General features: G+C 45.6%; 1 protein-coding gene across 3 annotated transcripts in view; it reads left to right on the top strand.

The window, feature by feature from the left end:
• Positions 1–6,834: 6,834 nt before the first annotated feature.
• Positions 6,835–25,022, top strand: part of sav1 (salvador family WW domain containing protein 1) — a 38,501-nt gene continuing 20,313 nt past the window's right edge. Inside the window, exons 1-2 of one of the 3 annotated variants that reach the window (XR_015080236.1) lie at positions 6,835–7,103; positions 20,039–20,482. Coding sequence is in view for 2 of the 3 variants with exons in the window: in XM_086003156.1 (XP_085859282.1) it covers positions 7,007–7,103; positions 20,039–20,482 (541 nt within the window). In the remaining variant the exon portion in view is untranslated. Of the gene's footprint in view, positions 7,139–20,038; positions 20,483–25,022 lie in introns of all 3 variants that reach the window. The other 2 variants (XM_086003156.1, XM_086003157.1) reach the window with 2 other exon arrangements.

Raw genomic sequence — 25,022 nt, 5'->3', positions numbered from 1 at the left:
TGTGGATTTGAATGATGTGGCACTCAGTTCATGGTCCTCTCTCCATCACTGGATACTGATATATTTTACGATTGAACCCACTTTTACTGTACATCGTTCAGCTTCATTATAATTTCATGTCCCCACTGCCTGCTTCCCACTAAAAAATCATTTTGGCCCTGTGACCCCCATCTAGCTTGAAGATAATTTTTTGTACACAAATTTGGAAACTGTAAACAATGAGCTTTTAAGTATTTTATGACTTGTTTCATTTATGGAAATGTGTGTTTATTAAAGACTATATAAATCAGCAAACACTAATAGTGCATTAAGGTAGGAACTGGCTGTCCATGGGGACTACAATGGGGTAATTACATAAGAATATAAGAAATAGGAGCAGGAGTAGGCCATTCTGCCCCTCGAGCTTGCTCCGCCATTCAATAAGATCATGGCTGATCCTCTACCTCAACTCCATTTTCTCAAGTGCTTAACTCCCCAAAACGAGCTACAAATGTGTTGGGGGAGGAACTTGACAGGAACAAACATGCTTGGTGGATGCTACTATGGGGCCAAAGGCAGATTAGGCCCCACTCACCTATGCCCTCCCCAACTGCAAGATGCTGGCACCCCCCCACCGCCCCCCCCCCCCCCGCCTGCTGCAAATATACTGCCAGAGCCTGATTCTCCCAGTGTGTCTGACCTTCCTCCCCAGTCCTTCTCTGCCCCCTCCCACTGCTCGCAAGCCCCTGGACAGCCTTGCTAGATCCCAGGACTTCTGTCCTAGTGAATCCCTCTTTTCAGTATTCCTGGACACTGCTACCTGACCTCTTCCCTGGTCTGCCTCCAATGCTAATAAATCATGATAAAATGACTTGCTATAATACTCCTGTTCTTATAAAACTCAAGAATCACCATGAAAAATGCCATTAGCTAGTATCATTGTAATAAGTCTTGTGCCTCAAATGTAGTATTTGTCCTTTAGTTGTACAGGTTGTTTTGTGTGTGGTTGGTTACGTGGAAGAGTAAGCAGCAGTGTGTTTCAGTGATTGGGTGTAACTGGGAGGATTGGTGGATTGATGCATATGGATAATGCATGGCTAGTTGTGTATATGGCAGGTAGGGTTGCAAACTCTGGCTGAATGTATTCCTGAAGGTTTCATCACATGATATCCTGCCTCCAACTGCCCCACTCCTGTTGTGTATGTACCTTTAAGAGAAGAACTGATTCTATACTGCAGTACCGGCAGTGACCACCCCTGTATATAAAGCCATAGCAGGCTTCTTCTGTACGTCAGTCTTGAATTACTCTCTGTTCAGTAAATACCTGTTTTATTGTTCTCCTGCAGTCTGAGTATAATTGATCCTCGGACACTACACTGGCGACGGGCAGGTTTGAACTCACCTGCAGTACTGCATCACCTCAGTGGGATCTTTTCCCTGAAGAGAAGCTTCTTGGAGGTCGAAGTCAGAATGGCGGGCGTCGACCGCGGGCAACCGCCCAGGGATCCATCGGAGAGTTGCAGGGGAGGCTGTGGAGAGCTGGGCCTGGCTCCCCAGTCGAGGTGTTCCAGCAAGTCATGCTGGTAGCAGGTAGTGCGCTGACCCTTCCGGACTGCGGCGGGCTCGGGCTCGATCGAGCGGCTCTGCAAAGGGGCCGTGCAGCGTCGTCGGGAGGAAGAGAGAGAGAGAGGGTGGAGCGCATGGGGCGCAGTCGGTGCTCAAGAACAGGGCAGCGTGGAGAGGATAGAATGCGGGGAAGGAAAAGTGAGATGCGCCGAAGCCGCGGGTCGCCGCCATTACCCTGTAGAACGCTAGGAGCAGCGTGGCAGCAAGGGGAAGAAGGAAAAGCGCGGGAGGTGCCATTTTATTCCATTGGGGAAGAAGGAAAAGCGCGGGAGGCACCATTTTATTACATTGGGGAAGAAGAAAAAGCGCGGGAGGCGCCATTTTAAATCACCCAAGATGCCGAAGAGTGGCAATATCACTGCTTTTGACAACGAGGTAGAAGACTGGACCACATATGTGGAAAGAATTGAAGTGTACTGCAATGCCAATGAGGTGGCCAATGGAAAGAAGACGTCGGTATTATTAAATTTGATGGGCGCGAGAACGTACGGCCTATTGCGGAATTTAATTACCCCAGCTAAACCAATGGAGAAAAGTTTTGAAGAGATTGTTAATATCTTACAGGAACACCTAAACCCTACACCGCTGCTGATAGCAGAAACATTCAAGTTCCATAAAAGAAACCAGCACAAAGATGAGAACAATGCTGACTATCTTACGGAACTACGCAAGTTATCGAAGCACTGCCAGTTCGGAGCAGGACTGGCAGACACCTTACGGGATAAGTTTGCGGGCTCCAGAGTGAAGGAACCCAGAAACGACTACTTTTCGAAAAGGACCTGACGCTAGAACAGGCTTTCAGCGTGGCAGTATCCTACGAAGCAGCAGCACGGGGAGCTGCGGAAATACAACAGAAACCACAAGAATACAGCGCTAACGAAATGGCGTATGGGGCAGAAAAGTGCTATCGCTGCGGCAGAACAACCCATGATCAGAAGGACTGCTGGTTTAAGGACAAAGTATGAAGGCAATGCGGGAAAATGGGACATATAGCAAGAGTCTGCAGGTCGGGAAAGAAAACCAACACTACAAGAACTACTAAGGAAAAGTACAAGAAAGTAAAAAAAATGACAGACAGTAGTTCAGAAGATCAGGAGAGTGATAATGACTCCGGGAGCAGGAGGCTAAGTTGTCTAAAGTTACACAACGTGATCGCAAAGGAGGATCACCGAACCATTTGGGTCACCCTCATGATAGCAGGGTCCCAAGCAAAGATGGAATTGGATACAGGATCAGCCCTAACTGTCATGAATCGACGAGACTATGAGCAGCTATTCTCACACATACCCTTGAAGGACACGTCCATTGTATTGAAGACATACATGGGGCAAAAAGTCTACCCCAGAGGAGAAATAAGGGTGCCAGTTGAATACAACGGCAAGGAAACACAGAAACTGTATCTATATATACTACCGGATGGAGGACCACCACTATTGGGACGTGAATGGATCTGAAAAATACAATTGGATTGGCATTCCATTCAGGCGCTAACTGTGACTGACAAAAAGATGATGACGTCACACCTGGATGACTGTCAAAAATTCTAACTGACGCAAAAGAGGTGTTCTAACAAGGACTTGGGACTCTAAAAGGAGTAACGGCAACGATAAAAATCGAAGATAACGCAAACCCAAAATTTTTTAAGGCCAAACCGGTACCTTCCATGATCCGCCCAGCTGTTGAAGCAGAGCTGGAGAGTCTGGAGCGTTTGGGTGTGCTGTCCAAGGTGGACTGGAGCGAGTGGGTCACACCCATCATTCCTGTAATGAAGAAATCATTCAGCAGCACGCCTGGGGAATCGAAGAAGGTTCGCATCCGTGGGGACTTCAAGGCAACTGTGAACCCAGTCCTGCACACAGTACAATATCCACTTCCACGGATAGAAGATATTTTCGCCTCACTATCTGGAGGGAAACGCTTTACAAAGATTGATCTGGCCCAAGCGTATCTACAAATGGAGGTGGAAGAAGCATCTAGGAAATACCTCACAATAAACACTCACAAAGGCCTTTACCAGTACAATCGACTGGTATTCAGGGTAGCATCAGCCCCGGCTATTTGGCAGAGGGCGATGGAACAAGTCCTGCAAGGGATCCCGGGGACCCAGTGTTATTTGGACGACATCCTGGTTACGGGCGAAAATGACAGTGAACACCTTGCCAACCTGGAGCAGGTGCTCACGAGATTACAGGAATATGGGCTACAAGCCAACCGCCCCAAATGCGGTTCTTCAGGAGACAAATCTCGTATTGTGGCCACATGATTGATGAGGAACGGTTGCATAAGTCGCTGGACAAGATTGAGGCTGTAGTCAAGGCTCCAGCACCGGAAAATGTGTCGCAACTGAGGTCGTTCCTCGGGTTGGTGAACTACTACCATAAGTTCTTGCCGAATTTATCTACAATTCTGCACCCACTGAACGCCCTACTGCAAACTGGAGTAACATGGAAATGGAGTGATGAGTGTAAGCGTGCCTTTCAGAAATGTAAATGCCTAATCACTTCAAAAGAAGTATTGGCCCACTACAATCCAACACTACCGGTTCGGTTAGCATGTGATGCGTCTCCCTACGGCATCGGAGTGGTGCTGTCACACAAATTCCTTGACGGTTCAGAGAAGCCAATAGCCTTTGCGTCGCGCTCGTTAACCTCAGCTGAGTGTAACTACGCCCAGATTGACAGGGAGGCCCTCAGCCTGGTGTGGGGGGTGAAGAAGTTCAATCACTATCTGCACGGGCAGAAATTCACCCTACTGACTGATCATCAGCCCCTGGTCTCCATTTTTAACCCAAAGAAGGGCGTTCCGGTGATGACGGCACAACGGCTGCAAAGATGGTCACTTTTTCTAGGGGCACATCAGTACGACATAGAGTACAAGGGTACGAAACAGCATGGAAACGCTGATGGGCTGTCGCGCTTACCGTTGCCTACGGTAGAGGAAGCACCTGCAGTGGACCCTGTTGAGATATTCCATGCGACCATAGTCGAATGTCTACCTGTTACAAACTCAAGTATAGAGAAGGAAACCCGAAATGACCCGACACTCTCTCGGGTCTATGATTTGACGGTGAAGGGATGGCCAGCACATGGCGACTCACTGTTGCCAGCATTCTCGCCAAGGAGAGAACAGCTGTCAGTGTGCCGGGGGACCTTGATGTGTGGATCCCGAGTGGTAATTCCACCCAAGTTGAGAGATAGAGTGCTCAATGAGCTTCATGAGGGTCATCTGGGAGGGGTAAAAATGAAGAGCCTAGCCAGGGCGTTTGTGTGGTGGCCGGGAATCGATAAAGAAATCGAGGATATGACCAAGAGATGCACAGGATGCCAGAAGGTCCAAAACGCTCCACCACAGGCCCCGCTACATCCATGGGAGTGTCCCTCATCTCCATGGCAACGGGTACACATTGATTTTGCTGGTCCATTTATGGACTCAATGTTCCTAATCGCTGTGGACACCCATTCAAAATGGCCAGAGGTCATCAAAATGTCCTCCACCACCACGGAGAAAACTATTGCAGTTCTACGGACCATCTTCGCCAGGAATGGCTTGCCAGAACAGATTTGCTCCAACAATGGGCCACAGTTTGTGTCCGAGGATTTCCGGAGGTTTCTGAGGAATAATGGGGTGAAACATTACACATCTGCCCCATATCATCCAGCCACAAATGGATTGGCTGAGAGGTTTGTTCAGACCTTTAAAAAGGCAATAAAGGCAATGCATAATGACGACATACCACTACAACACAAGGTGGATAATTTCTTGTTTGCTTACACATGCAGTCACCAACCAAACTCCAGCCATAATGTTCTTCAACCGAAGGCTAAGATGTCGCCTGGATTTGCTCAAACCAAATATAAGACGAGATGTTGAGGATAAGCAATTCCAGCACATAAATGAGAAGCCAACCAGGAGCTTCAAGATAGGGCAACCAGTCTTGGCCCGCGACTACCGAACAGAAAAATGGCAGCCAGGAACGATATGCACACAGCAGGGACCACTAATGTACACAGTGGACGTTGGAGAGAGCATCGTGAGATGCCATGCTGACCAGATTCTAGAGTCACAGGAACAAGCCAAACCCATACCACGAGCAGGTGCACCTGGTAATCAACCCGAAGTACAGATTGCGTCTACCTCAGAAGCAGTGGTATTGGAAGCTGACGAACCAACCAATGACAATGAGCCAGAATCAACTCCGCCGCAAGAACAGGATACTCGAGAAAGGCGCTATCCAGTCAGGATCAGGAAGCCTCCTCAAAGACTGAACTTAAAAATGATTATTTCAGTTGATATATATAGTACAGAGAAAATTGTAATTGTAATTAGTTATTATTTAGTTGTTAAATGAATGTTATGTACTGTTTATCTAAAAGGGGAGGAATTGTTGTGTATGTACCTTTAAGAGAAGAACTGATTCTATACTGCAGTACCGGCAGTGACCACCCCTGTATATAAAGCCATAGCAGGCTTCTGTACTTCAGTCTTGAATTACTCTCTGTTCAGTAAATACCTGTTTTATTGTTCTCCTGCAGTCTGAGTGTAATTGATCCTCAGACACTACAACTCCCACCACTGGTCACCCGACATGTCCATCCTCACGGTGCACCACCTTCCCACGCCGATTGTAAAGTGAAGACTCATAACCCAATTGGATGATTGACTGTAGGTCAATCAGCCTTCTTTCCCATCTCAATTTTTTTCATAACTATTGAACTTGTGTTCAAAGAAAATTAAAAAAAATACACTCAATTTTGTTTAAAGCCCTGATGACTTTTCTCCAGGATTGCTGGCAGCAATGTCCTGGAGATTAATCTTCAATTCCTGGTTAGTGCAGGCCAATCCCGGAGGATTGGCAACCCCAGATGTGCATGCATGGTCGGATGTGGATCAGCAGTTGGGAGATGTGTGTGACAGAGGAGTGTACAGGTGAATGCAGGTAAGAAATTGCATTAAAAATATATAAGCGCCTTTCACGATCTCAGGACGTCCCAAGCGCTTTGCAGCCAAAGGGGTACTTTTTGTTTGAAGTGTAGTCACTGTTGCAATGTACGAAAGGCGGTAGCCAAATTGCGCACAGCAAGCTGCCACCGAAAGCAATGTGATAATTTCAGCGGTGCATTGCTCGGAGCGGTGTGTCAATCAGAGCGCTGCGCTGGTCTGGGCTGGATTGCGCGTGCGTGCTCCGCTGACGGCGGCGAGTGGAGGGCGCGCCGCTGATTGGCTGCAACGTGTAAACATTGGCGAGCAGCGCGCATGTCCGCTGGCGGCCCCCCGTTCCCAGCATTCCGCGGGAGGGAGCGTTCCGTTGGCGTGTGGATCGGCCGAGCCGAGCTGGACCGGACCGGACCTGACCTGACCCGCCACTCAATCTGGGGCTGATCGGCAGGATGCGGGCGCCGCCATGTTAGTGGGGGCGGAGCGGAACGCCTCTTTAAAGCGATGTTATCGAGGAAGAAAAGTAAAAACGAAGCGTCCAAACCGCCCGAGGTGCAGGGGAAGTACGTCAAGAAGGAGACGTCTCCGCTCCTGAGGAGTGAGTGCGGGGCCGGGCAAGGCCGGGGTGCGGGGGGTGCAGCCGCTGGGGGCCGCCGCTGCCTTCAGCAGCCCCCAGGCGCTGGCTGGCTGGCTGGGTTTGAAGTTCCCTCATCAGGGGCAGCCCCCTTGGCGGGCGTCCAGTGACTAACATTTTGTTGCGTTTCAACTTCACGTTTAATTCTTTACAAATGTATCGGCGTTTGATGTTTTGGGGGAAAGTTGTAAACGAGCCTTGCGAGTTGCGGGCGGCAGTAAGTGAGGAGAGGTGTGTGGACATGGATTGGCGGGCGGGGCTTGTGATGGCTTTTAATGTTGTAGTTGAAGTCCAACATCTGTTTTACAAACCCAGTTTGTTTGTATGTTTTTGAATTAATTGCCATTAGTTCTTGTTTGTAGGGAAAAGAGAGAATAGGTTTACTGACCTTGTGCATTTGGTGTACTTTATTGAAAACGAATTCTTTCAGGGTGCAATACTTTACTAAATTACATTTTAATCTTTAATAGTTGCAGGCTTGCAGCAACATGTCAGGTTATTTTCAGCAGACGGTAGTTGGTTCCTAAACCTTTAACTATGTTGGTTGTGTCCGGTGTCTTCAGTCGTGTCTGGAAGCAACAAAAGAGTGGGTGAGGATTTCAGCAGCGGATAAGTTGAGGTAGGGATAGAGATGGGCTATGTTACGGTGATGGAAGTAAGCGGTCTGTGTGATGGACAGCATGTGGGCTCGGAAGCTCAGCTCGGGGTCGAAAGGATGCCAAGGTTGCGCACAGTCTTGATTCATCCTGAGAAGTGGCCAGGGAGGGGAATGGAATCGGTGGCGAGGGAATGGAGTTTGTGGCTGGATGTCAGATGAGCAGTCTGACAGTGCAGAGGCTGTGAAGTGGTCAAGAGTGGTGGGGTGAAGTAGAGCTGGCTGCCTTCAGCATGTGTGTGGAGGCTGACTGGATGAGGTTGGCAAGGAGCAGCATACATACATATCATGTAGATGAGAAATAGGATGGTGCTGCGGATAGATCCGGTGTGGTGAGGGGAGATTCAGGAAGTAACGGTGCGGGGATGTGAAGAGAAGCCATTACAGGAGATTCTCTGGTTGCGACTAGATAGGTAAGAGTGGGACCAGGTGAGGGTAGTCCCACTCAGCTGGACAGTGGAGGAGAGGCATTGGGGCAGGGTAGTATGGTCAACCGTGTCCAAGGCTGCAGAGGGCCTTGTGAAGGATGAGGAGGGATAGTGCATCACGGTCACGGAGGATGTTATTCGTGACTGATTAGGGCTGTTTCAGTGCTGTGGCAGTGGCAGAATCCTGATTTGGAGAGGTTCAAACATGAAGTTGTGGGAAAGGTAGGCATAGATTTGGGAGGCAACAACACATTACAGGGACTTTGGAGAAGAAAAGGAGGCTGGAGGTGGGGTGGCAGTTTGCAAGGACAGAAAGGTCAAGGGTGGGTTTTTTGAGGAGTGGATGGATGATGGCAGATTTGAAAATGAGGAGACTGAGGAGGGAACTGTTTACAATATCAACTAGCATGGGAGGGGGAGAGTAAGGGAAGTTGATTGGTAAGCAATTTAATGGGAATAGGTTTGAGAGCAGAAGGTAGATTTCACAGACAAGCTGAGCTCAGAGGGCATGAGAATAGAGGCCACAGGGAGAGTCTGCTGGGACGGTGGTGTGAGGAGTGAGCAGGACGGAAAGCAGGTTGACAAGATTAGTTCCCAGCGGGTGTGCTGGGTGGAAAGGTTGGCGAGAGAGGACGATGAGACAGTTGGGGTTGCTGCTCATAAGGAGGCAGGTATTAGTGCCTCTGGGCCTTCGGCGAATGCCGAGCAAAACACAGCGAAACTGTGGGCTTATCCAGCAGGGAGTCAAGCCTGGAATGGCAGCAGGAGAGTAGGAAGGTAGAAGAATAGTGAAGTTAGGTTTTGTTTCCTTTCTGCTGAATTAGCTGATCCCAAGCAGTTGAGACTTGAGAGGCTATGTTTGAAATCAGCACCCTGGCGACGGAGGAGAAAATCTGTATGTGTACTTTATGCTGTATTACTATCGAGGTCAAAAAAGATGCCAAAATTGTGAATGGTCTTGTTCAAATTGAGCAAGTAGCTAGGGAGGGGAATGGAGTGATAACTCAGTCTTCCCAGTGGATGTTGGGAAAACAACTTGACAGCACAGATGCAGTTCATAGAATTTACAGCACAGAAACAGGCCATTTTGCCCAACTGGTCTGTGCTGGTGTTTATGTGCCACACAAGCCTCCTCCCACCTTACTTCATCTTGCCCTATTAGCATATAATTCTATTCCTTTCTCTCTCATGTACTTATCTAGCTTCCCCTTAAATCCATCTATGCTATTCACTGCAACCACTCCAGGTGGTAGCGAGTTCCATGTTCTAACCACTCTCTGGGTAAAGAAGTTTCTCTTGAATTTCCTATTGGATTTATTAGTGACTATCTTGTATTTATGGGCCCTGGTTTTGGTCTTCCCCACAAGTGGAAACACCTTCTCTATGTCTACCCTATCAAACCCCCTTCATAATTTTAAAGACCTCTACAAGGTCACCCTTCAGTCTTCTCTTCACCATTCTCACCACTCTGGGTAAAGAAGGGTGGCTTTGTAAAACTGAATACCAATTGGCTATTGCTCAAGACTGATTCAGCGCGCCCCCCCCCCCCCCCCCCCCACACACACACACAATCTTAAAACAAAAAGGGTGCATACTGTGGCTGGATGGACCAGATGATCTCTTGCTCTATCAACTTCCTCCACCACCCTACCCAGATCATGCAATCATTTGGAAGAAGCAAAAACAAATTGGAGAAAAGACCTTAGTTTAGGGAAAAAAAAGAGAAACTTCCCTTCTTGCCCTCAAAGGAGATCGCGTTCCCGCCAGGTGGGTTAGATTAAAATGAAACCTCCCTGGTGACAGAATTCCACGTGTGTTGGACCTGCCTGGCCAACAGAAAAGTCACGCAAGATTTGGTCTTGGGCTGCTTTACCATCATCTTGTCCGGTCTTTGAAATAGAAGACGCTGCAAATACTCAGCGGGTTGGTTGGGAATCTGGGATGAAAGAAGGAAGGTGAATCAAGAAACGGCCCTTTTGTGAGAACTGGAAAAGCAAGGGCTGTCTAATGGGGGCGGGGGGAAAGGAAATGTTCAGGGTGCCTAATTCTTCCAACTTGTGCTCAGTGACTGATTTTCCCTATGAAGGTTTGTAGGGCTGCCTTTGCCTGTAGAATTGTACCTGAACAAGATTCGGTGCCTAGAAGAGGAGTAGACTTGGGAAAAGGGCAATACATCAAATGTACCAGAATGTTAATTATAAAAATACTAGGAACCATTATAGTCTGTTGAAACGTGTCGTTCCAGCAATTTAGTGGAAGCCTTTGATTTGAGCAATGGCTTGGTTCTTGTATTTGTGAGCAATGTCTGCCCAATGGAAATGTAGAAGTAGGTTTATTAGTAATATTACTAACATCCTATACTTGTATATTCTTTTGTTGGAAGCAGGTATCTTTAGATTTCCAAACTTTGTATGTATATTTTGAAAGTATTACTGAGCATTTGGCTATTAAATAGAGCATCTGTCAAGTGAAGTGGCTGCATTATTGGAAACTAAGCAGATTGGCTCCTAATGTCTCTTGGACTTTTTAAAGGAGGAAACAAAGAAATTGCATTCATTCATTTTATGTAGCATTTTATCTACCTTTTGACACAATACTTAGGCTGTTGCTCTGCACAACCACTCCCTCACATTCACCTTTGATGCCCTTGTCTCCACCAAACCCTTTACTCTCTCCCATCCTGCCCACTACTCCAGGATCATCCTGGAGAGCAAAGATAACTCCTAGCTTATTTTCCTCCACTACCAACTGTCTCCTTAACCCCCCCCTCCACTCTTGCCTCCAGCAAGTATGCGGAGCTCATGGACTATTTTTGTTACTAAGATTGAGACCATCCGTTCAGCTACCTCTGCTGCTTCTCCCTTCCTCTTGCATACTAAGCCAAACCTTCCTATCCCCACCCACCCCTAGTCCTCAACACACTTCAGTCTCTGTGTTTTGAAAATAATAAAATCTTGCATGAATGTTTGGTAATGATTTATAATTAGCTTAAGCGTGGAAAGATGATTAAAATAGGCTTTCTTGAACTTGATGTGTATTCTTGTGATGAGGCTTCAAGCTCTGCTCTGTTGGTTGTGTTCTTTATTGTGGTATCGTCAACTTCGACTATGATGCAAATTAGTCACATGGTGCATGGCCGTGTGTGAAGTAGCGGTACTGACGAAGATGCATTGAATGTGCACTGTCAATCTGCTATGTTGTACCCATTTACCCACCTTTTTAAATATTTCTGGAGAATAATTGTGTATTTTATCACAACTGTTCATGAATCTATAAAAGAAGGTACAGTGACTGCTGATTTCCTTAGCAATGCGGGCATTTGTGTTAACAGCAAAATTTGTGTATGAAACCTATTTTTATTACCCAATGTTGCTTTATGGGAAGGGATAGCCTGTTTTTAGCTCTGAATTCTCTTTTTTCTTGTGAAATATGGCTCCGGAATCTGAGATTATACTAAGTTTGTTCCAGAAGTTGCACTTGATTCTATAATTAGTTTTTTTGATGGTATAAACAAGAGCTTTTGTCTAACCTTTTTAAATCGGTATCTAGGGCTGTAGAGAGGGCTTTAAACTAATTAGTGGGGGGGCGGTTTTAAGAGAGCGAAAAATAAAAATGACAGCGGAGAAGGCAATAGAGCAAGGTAGCAGTGGGGGAATTAAAAACCAGAGCGTGTCAGGAAGGGACAGAATGTATAATGATAAAGGTAAAGTAGTAAAAGGGGTAAAAGCAGGAATAAATTGTCAGAAAACATATTTGAAAGTTCTTTATCTGAATGCACGCAGCATTCGTAACAAAATTGACGAGTTGACGGTGCAAATAACTACACATGGGTATGATCTGGTGGCCATTACGGAAACATGGCTGCAAGATAATCATGAATGGGAACTAAACATACAAGGGTATTTGACAATTAGGAAGGAAAGGGAGGTGGGGTTGCTATGTTAATCAAGGATGGAATCACTGCAATAGTCAGAAATGATATTGGGTCAAAGGATCAGGATAGTGAAACAGTTTGGGTGGAGATAAGGAATAATAAGGGGAAAAAGTCACTAGTGGGCATAGTCTATAGGCCTCCTAACAGTTGTACCTCTGGTCGGAGTATAAATCAGGAAATAGTTGGGGCTTGTAATAAGGGAACAGCTATAATCATGGGGGATTTTAACTTTCATATTGACTAATCAAATTGGGCATGGCAGCATTGAGGAAGAGTTCATAGAGTGTATTAGGGACGGGTTCCTTGAGCAGTATGTAACTGAACCAACCAGGGGGCAGGCAATCTTAGATCTGGTCCTGTGTAATGAGACAGGATTAATAAAAAATGTCCTAGTGAAGGATCCCCTTGGAATGAGTGACCATAATATGATTGAATTCCAAATTCAGTTTGAGGGTGAGAGTTGGATCTCCAACCAGCGTACTAAGCTTAAATAAAGGAGACTATGAAGGTATGAGAGTAGAATTGACTAAAGTGGACTGAGAAAACAGATTAAAGTGTAAGACGGTACAAGAGCAGTGGTCTACATTCAAGGAGATATTTCACATCTTTCAAGATAAATATATTCCACTGAGGAAAAAGGGGAGTAAAAGAAAAGACAGCCATCCGTGGCTTAGTAACGTAATAAAGGATAGTATTCGACTGAAAACAAGGGCATATAAATTAGCCAAATCTAGTGGGAGGATAGAAGATTGGGAAGCATTTAAAAGCCAGCAAACAATAACTAAAAGATTAATTAAGAAAGGGAAGATAGATTATGAAAGTAAACTAGCAAAAAATATAAAAACAGATAGCAAGAGTTTCTACAGCTATATAAAAAGAAAAAGGGTGGCTAAAGTGAACGTTGGTCCCTTAGAGGATGGGACTGGGAAACTAGTGGTGGGGAACATGGAGATGGCAAAGACGCTGAACAAATATTTTATATCAGTCTTTTACAGTAGAGGACACTAAAAATACCCCAACACTGGACAAACAGGGGGCATTGGGGGGGGGGGAGGAGCTAAACACAATTAAAATCACTAAGGAGATGGTACTCAGTAAAATAATGGGACTTAAGGCGGATAAATCCCCCGGACCTGATGGCCTACATCCTAGGGTCTTGAGAGAAGTGGCGGTAGGGATTGTGGATGCATTGGTGATCATTTTCCAGAACTCCCTGGACTCGGGAAAGGTCCCAGCAGATTGGAAAACTGCTAATGTAATACCCTTATTTAAGAAGGGAAGTAGACAAAAAGCTGGAAACTATAGACCAGCTAGCCTAACATCTGTGGTTGGCAAAATGTTGGAGTCCATTATTAAGGATACAGTAACAGAGCATTTGGATAAACATAATTTAATAGGACAGAGTCAGCATGGTTTTACGAAGGGGAAGTCATGTTTGACAAATTTGCTCGAATTCTTTGAGGATGTAACATACAGGGTGGATAAAGGGGAACCAGTGGATGTAGTGTATTTGGACTTCCAAAAGGCATTTGACATGGTTCCACACAAAAGATTACTGATCAAGATAAAAAATCACGGGATTGGGGGTAATATACTGGCATGGGTGGAAGATTGGCTATCTAACAGAAAACAAAGAGTTGGGATAAATGGTTCGTTCTCGGGCTAGCAATCAGTAACTAGTGGTGTTCCGCAGGGGTCAGTGCTGGGACCCCAACTCTTTACAATCTATATTAACGATTTGGAGGAAGGGACCAAGTGCAACATATCCAAGTTTGCCGACGATGCAAAGATGGGAGAGAAAGCAGTGAGTGAGGAGGGCATAAAAAACCTGCAAAAGGACATAGACAGGCTAAGTGAGTGGGCAGAGATTTGGCAGATGCAATATAATGTTGGAAAGTGTGAGGTTATGCACTTTGGCAGAAAAAATCAAAGAGCAAGTTATTATCTAAATGGAGAGAAACTGCAAAGTGCTACAGTACAAAGGGATCTGGGGGTCCTGGTGCATGAAACACAAAAAGTTAGTATGCAGGTGCAGCCAGTGATCAGGAAGGCCAATGGAATCTTGGCTTTTATTGCAAGGGGGATGGAGTATAAAAACAGGGAAGTCTTGCTGCAGTTATACAGGGTATTGGTGAGGCCACACCTGGAATACTGCGTGCAGTTTTGGTTTCCATATTTAAGAAAATATATACTTGCTCTCGAGGCGGTTCAGAGAAGGTTCACTCGGTTGATTCCGGAGATGAGGGGGTTGACGTATGAGGAAAGGTTGAGTAGGTTGGGACTCTACTCATTGGAGTTCAGAAGAATGAGAGGCGATCTTATCGAAACATATAAGATTGTGAGGGGGCTTGATTGGGTGGATGCGGTGAGGATGTTTCCACTGATGGGTGAGATTAGAACTAGGGGGCATAATCTTAGAATAAGGGGCTGCCCTTTCAAAACTGAGATGAGGAGAAACTTCTTCACTCAGAGGGTAGTAAATCTATGGAATTTGCCACCCCAGAGAGCTGTGGAAGCTGCAACATTAAATAAATTTAAAATGGAGATGGACATTTTCCTAGCAGATAAGGGAATTAGGGGTTACGGGGAGCGGGCAGGGAAGTGGACGTGAGTCTAGGTTCAGATCAGCCATGATCCTATTGAATGGCGGAGCAGGCCCGAGGGGCCGTATGGCCTACTTCTGCTCCTATTTCTTAAGTTTTTATGTTCTTATAACATTCATTTTTTTTGTAATTCTCTTGCTACTTACTTATCGCCTAATTATATATCAACTTAAAGGGTTAAAATGCTGGAAAGAAACCTCATCAGCACAAAATTTACTAAAGATGGCATCAACTATCATCCTTGCTTTTATTGGGGCACCCTTACCCCCCCCCCCCCCCCCCCCCCCCAAATGGTGATTTCACTATTCATGGATCCATTTGTTCACAAATTTCTGGTTTGTACATACAATATTCGCAATACACAATGTAAATATAGTGCAGAAAAGGGTCCATTTAGATGACGTGAAATTATTTCTGTATTAATTATAAAGTAGTTACTTGCAGCTCCAATAATTCTCTATGTGGAATGTGAGTTGCTGATTGGGGCAGGAGCGTGTTTTTGTGTCAAACCAGCAAATGATCTGATTCTAGATTGGAAGTTGTGTTTGCAGCTGCTGTTTATTTTTATATCCGTGCTGCTTGATGTTATCCGTTTATTATGAAGCTCCATATGGTTTGTGACTCTATTTAGAACAAAGTGTTACTAGTTAGTGTGTGCTGAAACTTTTAGATCCTAAGGCCTAGAAATTCAGTTGTTTGCGCCAGCCGCTAGTGCCTTAGGAGGAGGAGATGTGGGGCGCTAGGCGGCTAGCGGCCGGGCGCAGCGTGATCTGCGCCTCTCCCCAACTTCAGTAAAGATTTAGCGGCGGCGCAAAGCCTTTGCGCGCGCTCAGCTGCGCGCGCAGATCCTGACGTCATTTCATCGTGCAACGCCCTTTGTGCGCCCCGAACCGGAAATTCAGTGGCGCCGCCCTTCTTTGCGCCTGGCGCCCCCAGCGACTGGTAGAGGGGAGCGGTTCTCAGTCGCTGCGGGGCGCGGGGGGCGCTATTTAAAGGGGACTCCTCCTGCAGTATAAGTGGCAGCCATTTTGTGCCAATCCCTCTGTGTGAGAGACGGATATTTGGAGAGAGACAAAGGCAGAGAGCTTTCTGCTTTGACTCAGCGCTTGCACAGGTACTTGTGGCTTCAGGCCAGAGCTTTGCACTTGGATTTCACTTTCAGTGCCATAGCCTTGAGTCGCCACATATAATGGGGGCTGCAATGGGTGGAAACGTTGGCTTTCTGCATTGCATTCAAAGGGATCAGAGACGCCGTGAGAGAGTGCCAGTCATGGCCAGACGGAGATTGGCCAACAGGCGTCGGCACAGGAGGCCTTACCCACCCAGGGTATACCGCCAGCAGTTCTCATATCTGAACATGTCTGAGGAGCAGTGTGTTCGGAGGATACGATTCAGAAGGGAGGTGGTCACTGAGATCTGCCACCTGCTTCGCAGAGATCTGCAGCCACAGCTGAGGAGCAGGACGTCTCTGTCAGTGGCAGTGAAGGTGACGGTGGCTCTCAACTTCGATGCCACTGGCTCCTTCCAATCCGCTACTGGGGACATTGCCAACATCTCCCAGTTCGCGGTACATTGCTGCACCCGCCAGGTGAACAATGCCCTTTTCAGAAGGAGACGTCAGTACATCTTCCCCATGACCCTGGACAAGCAGCAAGAGCGTGCAATCGGCTTTGGAAGAATAGCGGGCTTCCCCATGGTTGAGGGCGTAGAACTGATGAACCAGCAATGGTCAGGCCTTGCTTCAGGGCTGCAGTGTGCAGGGCATGGCAGCCAAACAAGTCGACCCTTCCCCTTTAAGAGCTGACCGGCGCCAGCGTGTCTGCCTTCATTGAGCAACTCGCTGCACCCTCCTCGGTATTAGCGCCCTGGATCACCGGCTTAGCGCCTAATGATAGTCGTGCATCGCCTGCTTTAGCACAGCAGCAACCTCTTGGGGCGATGCCACTGAATATCGGCGAAGGTGGCGCGAAGTTGCGCCGGGCGCAAACTTTAGCGGCCGCCCGGCTGTAGCGCCCCAAACGTGGCTATACTGAATTTCTAGGCCTAAGTACCCAAAAGGAATGGCTTTTACGGTTTGAGGGTTTTAAAATGTTTTGTAGTCTCGAGCTCGATTTCTGCAGTAACTGAAGTAGACTCGTTTCTAAATTACTGTTTGCAAAATACTCTACTGTCTTTTCTGAAACTAGTCCTTTGCACTTTGATCTATGAATGTGCAGTTTACAAATAATGTTTGTATCTTCCATGTCACACAGTCACTACTGTTCATTACCAAGCCGCCTCTTCATTGTATTCATCATAGTCTAGTGAACCCCTATGTGTTTGTCTTGTGTTGATTTGTGGTGTACAATATAAGAGATAGTTTAGAATTAGTGGTGCCAGTCATTTGGCTTGGGAGCTTTTTGTGACTTCACTATTCTGCATAGAAGTTCTAACCCAAAATATGTGTAACTCGTTCCTCAACAACAACTTACAATATAAATATATATAGCACTTTTCATGTAGAGAAACAGCTCAAGACATTTTAATGGGGAGAATGAAAAGGAATGGATGCTGAGCCATGGTAGAAAATTTAGGAGCAGTGATTACAAGTTTATTGAAAGGTGCGTCTTAAGGTTTTTGAAAGAGAGAGGCGGCTTTTGAAGGAGTGAAGAGAGACAGGAGGATTAGAGGGGTGATTTCTAGAAAAAAGGGCTGAGGTGGCTGAAGGCTCTGCCTCTAATGGCCAGGCACAGTGTGTGGGGAATGCACAAATTCAAAACGTAGGGCTGAATGGTGTGGCAGGGACAGGAAGCCTGTTCCTTCTTGAAGATCCGACTTGGTTCATCAACCTCCTGTGCAATTTGGCACAATAGAGAACTCCCAGGAAGACTTGCCTCGGGTGGATTCAGAGTCTGGCATAATGAAAGAGATCTCCAGTGTAGCTCCTTCACGAGCTAGGTTATACCTGTCTACCAGTTAGAACACAAATTTCACCTTCCTACAGTGACCAATGCCGCTAACTTCAGAACCTTGTAATACTTGCAGATTTCAGCACGAGTTCTTCCCGTTCTCCCCCAAATTCTTCCTCCATTTCCCACAGTTTTCTGAAGACACAACTTGAATTTCTATATCGCCTTTAACGTAGTAAAAGGCCTCCACCCTGTGCACCGCCCTTCTTTCCATGACTAAAACCAGAACAGAAAACAGGAGCATTTTAACATGAGACCTATGCCATCTGTTAAGATTTGAAGAATGGTAAGTGGTATGAAGGCAGATCCTCAACACTAACTCCTGTGGCAAACTGCACAAAGGCAAATTCAAGATCCTGTACTGCACCCAGTGGCCCTGCATTTGGCAGCTCCTGGAGACTTAAAGAACCACGACCGGTTTTGCAATTCCAGCTTAGTTTCTGCTGGGCCTACCTACTGGAGAACTGGGGGGTGGGGGCATTGCAATATCCAGGTTGTGCTACTAATTGTAAAAATGATCTGCTTTGGGCTCTGCCTGGGAGATGTACCAAGCCATTTGGGGCCCATTCTTGGAGGTTCACTCAGCACAAATGGCCCTTCCCCCAGTACCGTGACCCAGTCACTAACCATAATGAGCTTCCTCTATCTCATTGATTGCCCCGCCCAACCTCAGAAGCCAGGACCAGGTAAGTCGCCTCAACCCTTTGATCGCATTACTTCTGGCACAAACAGTTATACCAAGAAACTCTGATGCATCAACTCCTTCACAAGCACCATGGAAGCAAAAACTATAGTCACTTCATAAAAAATGTCAACAGTTTTGAGAATTCAGTTTTTTTTTTAATGCTAACATTTAAATATACTTCAAATGAAAATAGAACAAAATAAATATGTAATCCTAAGACTCTGTCTAAGTTTGTAACTTCTGTAGGCTAAGGCTGTGGTGGGATCTGATGACTCCTGACTCTTCTATATGTAAGCCTGCCCATGGATTATTATAATACATAGATGTGCATCAGACAGTAGTTTTATCATGGTGTGCTTAAATTTTGTGTTGATCTATATATTGGCTTTGAAGCAACTAACATAAATTGTAAAGTAATTGTGGAAACTTAACCCAAAGACTATTTAATAAAGATTAAATGTTTTTGTCAAATGATTTGGAAGCTTTGTATTTTTAGAATTTCCCCGCTTTCAAACATTTATAATGAGATGTCATAATTTATCAACTTGTGAGGTTGATCCTTTGTCGCTTGAAATCTAAGCAGTCTTGCAGATTTTATTCTGTAAACTTTCTTACTCCCTTGCTTAAAGGGACCATTTCTTGCTGCAAGTACAGTTTTGTAGGCAGTGGTGACCTTCCAAGTATCTGCCCAAATTTGCATTCTACATCTACAAATTAAATTTGTTTTGGTAGACTAATTTGACTGCAGAGAGCGTCCTAGCTGAACCTATATTCCCACTCTCTCGACCTGATGTCTCTCACACTTGCTTTCCAAAAGTCATTGCCGGCTAACTTTGTCCTATGTAGTTTAGGGATGCTGAGGTCTATTGTATCCCAACTGCTACTCCTAACTAAGGTCTGCTATCTCACACCTGGGCTTACTGATGCGTAAGGTTAAGTGGCACAGCCTTGTATTTGTGTACAGCTTGGATGCATGTAGCCTCACAGATCACATGAAGTTTCAATTAGCACTTCATGAATTTTGTATGTTTCAAGCTACTGGTAACAAAAGTTCTTGATTTACAACTCCTCAATGGAGCAGCCGCACTAAAAACGACCCTTTTGAGTTTAATGCACTGGATTACCGCCCAGGCTGTGGTTTGGACACCCCCAGTTTAGTACTACATCATGCTGTGCTGTTATCCAGTGGACTATGGGGGAATGCTCTTGTGGATGTATTGCTGCTGATAATATCTTCCTATAAATTACTTGTGTTGTCATATCAATGGATGTCAAAGACATTTTTTCTATCATTTGATACAGGTATTAGAGATGTAAATATGGGTCACTGGGAAATTTAAGTTTGTTTTGTTAATTGGGGAAATTACTAGAGATGAACTTGGAGGCAAATTCTTTGTCTTGCCTTGCATAATTTTGATGGAGCATTTTGATAACCAGTTTTGAAGAAATAACTGGATAGAGTTCAACATGCCCGTGACAGTAATAGTCCATTTTAAACTCCATGTAAGCAGCTGAGTTATGTTGAATGTTGCACTGAAAACATTTTGTATTCTTGTATTTAATAAAAACTATAAACCAGCTCGTAATGCTCGCCTGTCTCTTCAATTACAGATTTAATGCCTTCATTTATTCGTCATGGGCCAACCATTCCGAGGCGGACCGATGTTTTAGTAGAGACAGGAACTTCTGTTTACCCCTCAGTTGATGTGGTTTCCCGAAATCAAAGCTTCCTGCGAGGTCCTGTCCCAAGGCCAGCACGTGAAATCATTAGACGTGAAAGCAGCAGACCTTCAGGACCTTCCTACGTCCCACGTAGTCTATCCGAAGTCCCTCGAGAATATGGTGTCTCCTCACAATCCTTTCTAGCTGAAATTAACTCTGAGAATGGTGATGCTGGCCAGCCTGCTGCCCGTTACTATTATCCTGAACCATATTATGAAGATGGACAAAGACGGCGGCACTTAGCCGAGCGTTTCCGGGATGACTATAGATATTATGATCACAGTCCTGATCCTTTTCCATGGTTACCACAGGGGCAAGGCAGACTTCCAGTAGGTAAGCTTTCTGTTCATGAGCACTCAACTGGTTGCAGGTATAGGTTTCCCCCCAAAAATGGAGAATTTAATTTACTGTCTATCATTTTGCTACTTTATCATTTTACATGTTTAAGTGCTAATGTATTGAGTACACCTCATTACTTTTACCAAAATACTTAATTTTTAGCTTCCTCTGATATAGTTTGAAAGATAACTGCAGGGTTTTCTATTATAAATGTGTTAGCCATAGCCAATCGTTATTTCACCGCAGGCCTAGGGGATTTCATACGAAATTCATTTGTATTCATATTACTGCAGTTAGTACCTTTTTTTTGGAAACTTTGCCCCTTTTTTTGACTGGTGCCATACTGATTTCATTGGTTTCAGAGCATCGTTCCAATAATTTGCACTGCGTCTTTGTAGCTTTAGGGACATGTATTAGAGGGCTCTTCCTGTTTTGAAGTAGTTCAGGGCCACAAATTTTGAAAATCAGACTTCTGATTAAGTTAGCTTTAGGGTTATTGGCTTAGATTGACGGTTCAGCTTTCAACATTTCGTCACTCGCTATGTGTCATTTTTAAATACAATAATTAAAATGAGCAACTATGACTTTTAGCCCTTTGTGGTTTAACTAGGAGTTGGATATATTTCCTGAGGCTAAAGGGATCAAGGGCTATGGGGAGAAGGCAGGGACAGGGTACTGAGTTTGGATGATCAGCCATGATCTCATTGAATGGCGGAGCAGGCTCGAGGGGCCGAATGGCCTACTCCTGCTCCTATCTTCTATGTTTCTATGTAACTAGTTTGCTCATCGGTGTGTAATGGAACATTTTTTTCCTTTTTGCGAACCAATGGCAATATCAACATTTTCCAGTTGAAGTATAGCACAGACGGGATAAGAGAGTAGTACTGTGCCAAAACCTCAAAAGAGGGCCCTGAGCTATGTTATCCATTTTTTAATTTGTTCAGGATGTGGGCGTCGCTGGCAAGGTCAGCATTTATTGCCCATCCCTAATTGCCCTTGAGAAGGTGGTGGGACGCATTCTTGAACCGCTGCAGTCCATGCAGTGAAGGTTTTTCCGAGCAGTTTGATACAACTGAGTGGCTTGCTAGACCATTTCAGAGGGCAATTAAGAGTCAACCACATTGCTGTGGGTCTGGAGTCACGTATAAGCCAAATCGGGTAAGATTTCCTTCCCTAAAGGACATTAGTGAACCAGATGGGGTTTTTATGGCAATCCGGTCATAGTCACCATTACTGATACTAGCTTTTTATTCCAGATTTATTAAACTGAATTTAAATTCCATAGGGATTTGAACTCATGTCTCTGGATCATTAGTCCAGGCCTCTGGATTACTAGTCCAGTGACATAACCATTATGCCACTGTTCCTATAGTTATATAACACCAGTTATATTTATGGCTTTTGTAACACCCATATTTTAAATATTTGGGCCTAGAAATTCGGTAGGCTTAGCGCCGCTTTTGAGGCGCTAGAGGGCCTAGCGCCGGAGTTATGGCCAGTTTGGAAATTGAGTGGGTCCCTAAATCGGCGTTAGGCCGTTAGCGCTGCGCCGGCACCGATGACGTCATCGGTGTGCGCAGCGTCCCGGTTGCCATGGTAACCTGCCCGAACTCCGAAATTGACTTGCGGCCGCCTCGCCCGTGGCAGCTGCAAGCAACGTTCTGGCAGAGGTGCCTTACTGGACTTTGCGCCGGCGCATTAAAGGCCCCGCGGCGGCCGGCCGCTTTCCCGCCGGCCGCCTGGCCGCAGCTCCCTCCCCGGACTTCTCTTTTCCCCCCCCCCCCCCCCCACCCCGGGACAGATGCAAGCCCGGCACTTGTCCGAGGTGCCGGGCTCATTTTTACAATGATTTTCGCGGGCCGCGGCCGGGTGCAGGCAGCTCCTCCTTAAGGGAAGGAGGAGGCCTGCACTTCCCGAACCTGCCGCACCGCAGCGGGCGCCGCAGCGCCGCAATTCAGCGCATAGCGCCAGTTTTCAGGTGCAAACAGCTTTCAGCAGCGCCGGCAGCCGTTTGGGCACAGAACTAGTGAATTTTTGGCCCGCCCAGCGCGACTTAGCTCCGGCACTAACTTCCGGCGCTAAAGCCGTCGCTGCGCCAAAACCCAATTTCTAGGCCTTGGTATCCTTCCTTTTCGAAATTCTGAAATCCAATAATACAAGCTCAGATTAAGTGTTCCAGGGCTGTCCCAAATTGCGTACTGACACTAAAGGGAAAACCTGTATGTGGTTGCTTCACTGATTTGCTTGATGCAGACCTGCCAATTGAAGTTTTTCTTGAAGGTTTCACTTGACATCGCAAAGTTTATCAGTGACTCAGGAGCTGCTTTATGCACACACAATCTTTTCTGTCTCTCATTCAGTGGCCTCCACACTTAAACTTGCACTTGCTAGCCAAATTTGTCTAATACACCCTCTATAGCCTTTTTCTGTGTGAATCAATCCAACTCTGTACTATTGCAATTGACCAGTTTCTGTTACGTCTGCTCTGTTACTCTCTGGAAATTGTTTATCAGTCAAAGGGTTTGTAAGATAACTAGGGGAACTAGAAAAACTTATCCATGTAGTTCCTGAATAAGACTGCATGCCAGTTTTGCTCAGTAGCATTCTTGCCTCTGAGCCAGAAGGTTAAAGGTTCAACCCTACTCCCAGTATTTTGAGTTCAATATACGCTGACACTCCAGTGCAGTATTCAAAGAATGTTGCATTCAGAAGTGCTAAACTTTGGATGAGATGTTAAACTGAGATACCCTCTGCCTATTCCAGTAGTTCAGGTGCACATTAAAGGTCCCATGACCCTATTTGAACAGAAAGAAGTTCTCCTAATGTCCTGGCTGGCATTCGTTCCTCACTTAAAACCAGGTTCGATGTAAGGCACTCCCTCAGAAGCTATCTTTCAAATAACTTTTTTGTAATGGTCTGCTGTAGCTTTAAATGTAGAAGTTCCCCATTAATCTATCACACAATTACACTTGTGTTTTTTTTGAAGCAGTATGTGAATTTAAATTTCTGTCTTGATCCTGTCATCCAATTTTTCACAGTACTGGGAAGGAGAACTTGAATTTTACTAAAGGAGTAAATTTATGTGGGGGGAGGAAAAAATGCTGAGTATGTTTGTAACCTGAAGAGTAAGTTGTTTGCAGTGCTCACAGCTTATAGAAGAGGGAGGAGGACATTTTACCACTTCCAAAAGGCATTTGACAAGGTGCCACACAAAAGATTATTGCTTAAGATAAAAAATCACGGGATTGGGGGTAATATTCTGGCATGGATAGAGGATTGGCTATCTAACAGAAGGCAGAGAGTTGGGATAAATGGTTCATATTCAGACTGGCAATCAGTAACCAGTGGTGTTCCGCAGGGGTCAGTGCTGGGTCCCCAACTCTTTACAATCTATATTAACGATTTGGAGGAGGGGACCGAGTGTAACAACCGTCAAAGTTTGCAGATGATACTAAGATGGGAGGGAAAGTAGTGAGTGAGAGGACATAAAAAACCTGCAAGGGGACATAGACAGGCTAAGTAAGTGGGCAGAGATTTGGCAGATGGAATACAATACTGGAAAGTGTGAGGTTATGCACTTTGGCAGGAAAAATCGTAGAGCAAGTTATTATCTTAATGGCAAGAAACTTGAAAGTACTGAAGTACAAAGGGATCTGGGGGTCTGGTGCACGAAACTCAAAAGGTTAGTATGCAGGTGCAGCAAGTGATTAAGAAGGCCAATGGAATGTTGGCTTTCATTGCTAGGGGGATAGAATATAAAAATAGGGAGGTATTGCTTCAGTTGTACAAGGTATTGGTGAGACCGCACCTGGAATACTGCATACAGTTTTGGTGTCCATACTTAAGAAAGGACATACTGGCTCTCGAGTCAGTACAAAGAATGTTCACTCGATTAATCCCGGGGATGAGGGGATGGACATATGAGGAGAGGTTGAGTAGATTGGGACTCTACTCATTGGAGTTCAGAAGAATGAGAGGCGATCTTATTGAAACATATAAGATTATGAAGGGGTTGGATCGGGTGGATGCAGGGAGGATGTTCCAGATGATGGGTGAAACTAGAACTAGGGGGCATAGTCTTAGAATAAGGGGCTGCTCTTTTCAAAACTGAGATGAGGAGGAACTACTTCACTCAGAGGGTGGTAGGTCCATGGAATATGCTGCCCCAAAAAGCTGTCGAAGCTACATCATTACATAAATTTAAAACAGAAATAGACAGTTTCCTAGTAGAAAAGGGAATTAAGGGTTACGGGGAGCGGGCAGGAATTTGGACATGAGTCTAGGTTCGGATAGGTCATGGCCCTGTGGGTAGCGGAGCGGGCCCAGGGGCCGTGTAGCCTGATCCTGCTCCTGTTTTCGTGTGTCTAATGCTGTTAGATTCAGGAGATAGTCCTGTCATAGTGGATTGGCGGTTAGGATCAGATCAGCCATGATCTTATTGAATGGCGGAGCAGGCTCGAGGGGCCAATTGGCCTACTCCTGCTCCTATTTCTTATGTTCTTAAATAAGCCATACATTTTTACAAATGTTCAGC

The sequence above is a fragment of the Somniosus microcephalus genome, chromosome 12 (assembly GCF_052327205.1).
Source record: "Somniosus microcephalus isolate GS21.2 chromosome 12, FLI_Smic_1.0, whole genome shotgun sequence".
NCBI lineage: Eukaryota > Metazoa > Chordata > Chondrichthyes > Squaliformes > Somniosidae > Somniosus > Somniosus microcephalus.
Note: the sequence above shows the minus strand (reverse complement) of the source record. Positions and strands in the feature narration are given on the sequence as shown.